General features: G+C 35.3%; 1 protein-coding gene across 4 annotated transcripts in view; it reads right to left on the bottom strand.

Annotated features, from left to right (window-relative positions):
* Positions 1–6,000, bottom strand: part of Strip (striatin interacting protein) — a 65,869-nt gene continuing 59,869 nt past the window's right edge. For 2 of the 4 annotated variants that reach the window (XM_068378432.1, XM_068378433.1), the window contains one exon: positions 1–2,614. In XM_068378432.1, coding sequence (XP_068234533.1) covers positions 2,456–2,614 — 159 coding nt within the window. In that variant the 3' untranslated portion in view covers positions 1–2,455. The remainder of the gene's footprint in view (positions 2,615–6,000) is intronic. The other 2 variants (XR_011045317.1, XR_011045318.1) reach the window with 2 other exon arrangements.

The following is a 6,000-nucleotide window of genomic DNA, read 5'->3' as shown; positions in this document are numbered from 1 at the left end:
AAAATAGTATACAGTATATTCTGGAATTTTTCATGTACAAAATCATATTTTATTTCCTGTAGTCTGGAAAAATTGCAAATGTCAAGAAGGCACCTTTTATTGTGTTAAACAATAATTCTCAATTTATTATGCTAATTTTATGGGTAAATGTTTCATGGTAAACAAAAACTTCCATTACAGAAAATCAACATATTTACTCGATATTTTTAGGAAGAATTATACTTGAAATTAGGCAGCTTCTATGTATTGTATGACATTTTAGCCTAAATAAGCAGCGTATGTATTTAGAGAATTGATTTTGTGACTGACAGGCATTCCGTTCTTTGGGATGGGTGGGAAGTAGATGGAGAATCATAGTCTACAATCCCACTTCCCCTGTGGTCCCTACAAAAGGCACTAGGCTTCACATACTGAAAATAAAAGTTGTTTACCATCATATCAAGTACAAGAAACCCAGTACTTAGTACCTATAACTATTTTAAAATCCATAACGGGGAAATCAGCAAAAGCAACCAATCAACTTGAATATCTGTAATCGAGGTTCCGTGGTAATCAGAATTAATCGAAAAAAGAGGTAACATAGCTGTGGTACTTGGTTAGATGGAATGACTAACAGAGAGTTGAAGATGGCCAAGTCCCATGCTTGAATCACAACTAAGGCCTTTCAGCATATGAGAGTCACAACAGACAGAAGAAGCAGACCTGGTCAGTGTTCTGTGGACATCTGGAATGACCTGACAATAGATGTAAATTCAGCAAGGGTTTTATAAACTCCTATTACCCAATGAAACTTGTAGTATTCAGCTTGCCCAACTAGTGTGACAGTCTCGACAAAGATATGCTAGTATTGGTCACCTGGTATCTTCCACACAAAGAATAAGGTTTACAGCAAGGAATGTGCTCCCAAAAGTGACACCACTAGCGATGGGAAATCTACATATTTTCAAATGAAAGCAGCTATGCCAAAGCCCAACTCATGCTAGGGGATATCTATTTAACCTTTCGCACAAGGGGACCTGAAATCCTCAATAATGGTTATGTCTCATGATTCATACCACACTGGTAATGGTTGACGGGAGAAAGTGCACCTATCAGACAGTCGTTGCTTCTAGGACAGTGCCAGGTCATTTCTCATATGAATTCCGAAACTGCACGAGCAAAGGAAGCTACAGTAAATACAGTGGTACTGTAGTCAACTTGACTAGTTTGAACAAATGTCTCAATATGTAATGTTTTGGGGCGCTAGAGAAATGGATTTTACCCAAGAGCTTAAATGATTTTTTTTTTTCCACCTTCCTAGTTCTCTTCAAAGTTCGAAGCTCACACATACCTCGAGTATGTTTGTATACCATCGACTATGGTGGCCGACAGCATTTTATATGGAAGAAATCACTGCAAAATATGTTCGTTGGAATGACCTTACCACAAGAATGAAGCAACAAATACCTAGGTGAGGGATCCCCATAACTTCTGTTGATGCATAATGATCAGCAATGCCATGGAGAACTTGCCGATTTAGGAACAGAAAACAGGGATAAATTCTAGTGGAAAATGCACCTTGAAACTTAGGACTGAAGTAGTGATACAGTTTCCATGATGCTTCACTGATCACAAAATCTCCCATTGGCCCAAATACTCAGCACAAAGATATATAAACCTATGTCTTTTAATAAAAACAGTAGTCAAGCCTAAGAAGCCCTAAGTATGACTGTTCACATTACTACTGAATCCTACAAGATATGCATAATTTCCCTTATGAACAGCAATAGAACCTTTTAATTTATTTGTAGACAAATTCAAAGAGAAACAAAGAACAAAACCAGTGTTTAAAAGTATTTTTCCACAATACATCTTTCTAGGTGTAAAATGGATGTTTACCATGAAACTAAAGTATATTACCTGTATATCATATGTTGCAGCACAAGACAAAAATACTCAAATGATGCATGTACCTAAAAGAAAATTATAATAAAAGGAATATAAATATTAGATGAAAAAAAAATATACATAAAGTAAGCTGAATATTAATAGAAAGACTAGTATACAGATATAATGTAAGTTATTTCTTGCAAACTTTAACTTAATTTTTTTTTCCTTTAAAACCTGATAAGTTATTCCCTCATTTAATTATGCTGCAATATATTTCAGAATAAAACCTATGCAACTTATAGTTAATTATTCAATTCCCAGCATATAAATTTACTTGGTACAATTATACTTACCATATTCTGATGATAAAAGCTTTCAGAATCCTTGAAATAGATATTTTAGACAAAATTTTAAGCCAAGGGGTTACTAGGTCTTCCTTATGTATTTGTGCAAAATATTTTCAATGTTTATTAATTAGAAAGCACTTCCTCCACTTTCCAGTAGTTTAGTTAAATTCTAATTCTGCTTTCTGTACATAATACAATATACACATATATAAGTCTTAATTTTCACTAACTACAATATATTACATATTGGGTGCTAGAAGTTGGTCCCAATCTATCGCAGCTGAAAATACTTCTTGTTGAAGCCATACTTCATAATGACGTTTGAACTCTTCTGTTAACTCAACGGGTCGACCTAATACACTAGTAACACAATTATCTAGTGGTTCGAAGTCGGAATCCTGAAACAAAAACAAAAATAATTTTTCAAGATTAAACACAAAACATTATAAGTACTGTACAGTAGTATTAAATATTAGCTAATAAACACGCATTTACAAAAGGTCTGGTGTCCCTCCTTGATGCTCTATTTTTGTAACAAAATATCATATAATGTTGCTGTACAGTAAACCTTTGCTCATCCGGCGTCGATTTATCAGGATTAAAAGATGATCCCATACATTTTCGGATAATAAGATTGTTTTTGAAATGAAATGTTAACATTTGAATAACTTTAAACATACACTCCTCACTTGGCAAACAAATTGTTTAACCCCTCGGAGTCTACGGCATGTAAGTAAAAAACATGTCTTAAGATGTTTTGTGTATAAATTTGACAGAAAATATCGGTGTAAAAAAAAAATATATATACTCGTTGAAAAGACACAGAACTAGTGGAATATTCTAAGGAACGAGGATTTAAGAGTTAGAATTGCAGCAGTACTGTACTTGGAAAAGGATGAAAAGATGAAAATGTAACAGTACAAAAGAAGTTCACTATAAAGGGTTAGCTGGTGTGGTGCCAAAATGAAATTCAGCTACATTAGAACTAAAGGGTATACAATAATCCCTTGCCACGTCAGTTCACCTACCACTCCATCAGTACATAGCAGGTTTGTATTTACATGTAAATCTATATAGCGGACTCTTCCTTTTGGTAGGTTTCTGAGGGTAGATGAGTTTTATATTTTCATATTTTAATTATTTGCTATAAATAATTTTTAAACTTAAAATTAATAAAGTATACTATAGTAATGTATACTCAAGTAACACTTGTAAAATGCTGAAAAAAATGTGTGGAGGGTGTGCATTTGAATATAATTGGCAAATATGTGGAATAACAATCACAATCAGATGTTTCCATTTGCATAGTTTAGGTAAAAGAGACTCCAGAAATTAAGGAAAAACCCCTAATAAACAGAATTTTAATAAAAGTAGATATTCTGTAATAACCTGACATTTATAGTTCTTCTCTCAGTTGTTTAATAACGAATACCCTTAAACCATAAATTTCTCGCTTTCTTTCCTTGTGAATGTCCTATCCCTCTTGTGCATTACTGGGATCACGGGGATAGATCATATCCCTTTCTCTTTCAGTTTTAAAGTTGAAACTAGTTAAACAACCTCTTGATTTCAATAGTCAGTGTAGAGGGGCATGTATAAGAATGCAAGATATGTACTGTATAAACATGAGTGATAATTCATGATTAACATTCAGTTTATTTTAATAAACCTCCCCTGGCATTTATATTGCTGATTCCCATATTAAGATGGAGGTGGGGGAGTGAAAGAAAAGGTAAGAATCATGAAATATAAAGCTCCTGCCTACTTAGGTACTTTAAATTACTACACTTACTATTCCCTAAAAACTAGTTTAATGATAATTCACTGTAAACTAAGAAAGAGTAATAACTTACACAACCAAATTGTAATTTATAATACTAAAATCTGTATAGGAGCTCAAACAATGATAAAGGAATTTAAAATTCCATATACTCTCCAAAATATTAACATTTGACTTCTAAAACTGTTTTACAATACAGTCAGCCTTCATTATTCGTGGATTCGGTCATTCACAATACAGAGAACCGTATAACCTACAGTATTGAATTGAATAAAAAGTCACATTCGTGGTTTTTTAACAAAGTACTCTTGCGGCCTGATTATTTTAAACCAACCTTCTCCTTTGCACCACACATGCTTCGCGCCATTTCCCTCTCCACACAGAACAACACCCCATCTCTCGCTGACTTGTCCTCAGTCTTGCATTGTCTCTTCTTGTGTGTGCATCTCTAAGCATCGTCTCTTATGTGTGCATCTCCCACTAAGTCTTTTTTGTGCAGAATCACATTTTGATGTAAAGAAAACTACATATCCAATAATTATAATGATTTTTTAAAATAAAATGTGATACATACATTACTCTATCACAGTTAACGGCTCAAGAATTGCATCCTGCTTCAGATTTACTGCACCGAACTTTTGTACATAAACGATTAGTGTTGATGTACAGTGTTTTGTTGTTACAGTACTGCACATATTACATGTACATGTAAGCATGGAAATTACTCGAGTTGTGTGTACCGTAGTCTTGGCACGTACATAGTATACATATACTATACACTTACTGGAATGTATTCATTCATTAAAATAATATTCATCCTATGATAGAAACCAATTAAAAACAATATCAAGCAGTACAGTGGGTTATTTACTGTGTTAGTCGCATGCACGTAGGTAATAGGCAGAGAGTTGGTAAGTTAGGAGTTAACCCACCCTATAATTATTATTACTTGCTAAGCTACAACCCTAGTTGGAAAAGCAGATTGCTATAAGCCCAAGGGCTCCAACAGGGAAAATATTTTAAGTAGAGCAACAACATTACAATAAACATCTCCTATGTAAACTATAAAAACTTCAACAAAACAAGAGGAAGAGAAATAAGATAGTGTGTGCCTGAGTGTACCCTCAAGCAAGAGAATTCTAACCCAAGACAGTGGAAGACCATGGTACAGAGGTTATGGCACTACCAAAGATTAGAGAACAAAAGTTTGATTTTGGAGTGTCCTTCTCCTAGAAGAGCTGCTTACCATAGCTAAGGAGTCTTCTACCCTAACAAAGAGGAAAGTGGCCAATGAACAATTACAGTGTAGTAAGAAGAATTGATTGGTAATCTCAGTGTTGTCAGGTGTATGAAGACAGACGAGAGAGTGTGTGTGTGCAAAAGGGAAATGAAGCGTAACCAGAGAGAAGGATCCAATTTACTACTGTCTGGTGTGTGTGTGCGTGGGCGCAAAAGGGAAGCGAACCGTAACCAGAGAGAAGGATCCAATTTACTACTGTCTGGCCAGTCAAAAGACCCCATAACACTAGCGGTAGTATCTCAACGGGTGCCTTGTGCCCTGGCAAACCTACTGCCTTCAGTAAGTATTCACAAAATTCTTGCTTTTCACACCTGTTCCTGTTACCTAACCATTCATGGGAGGGCTGACTGTATTGTTTAGAATTATGGACAACGCAAGTTGGAGGTTCAAAAACCATCATCCTATAATAGGGAAACTCACTACTTGGTTGGTTGTAAGTCCACCCTCCCCCCCCCCTAGAACCAAATATGATAGTTCTCCAACAACATAGCCCTGTAGGGGAGAAAAGTGGCGACTCCAGCCCTCCTAACACTCTATAGTGATGAGAGGACTGATAGGACCTGGCCTGTACATGGAAACATATACTCGGTCAAATGAAAAAATCCCTTTCCAAGGATATATCAGTTTGGAATAAAATACCTGTATGATGATCAATATAGGCCTCCCGGAAAATCAAGTTAAGCAGCAAAGCTTTTCGGACTCAA

Source organism: Palaemon carinicauda, chromosome 8, assembly GCF_036898095.1.
Source record: "Palaemon carinicauda isolate YSFRI2023 chromosome 8, ASM3689809v2, whole genome shotgun sequence".
Classification (NCBI taxonomy): domain Eukaryota; kingdom Metazoa; phylum Arthropoda; class Malacostraca; order Decapoda; family Palaemonidae; genus Palaemon; species Palaemon carinicauda.
This window is presented reverse-complemented; position numbering and strand designations above follow the sequence as displayed.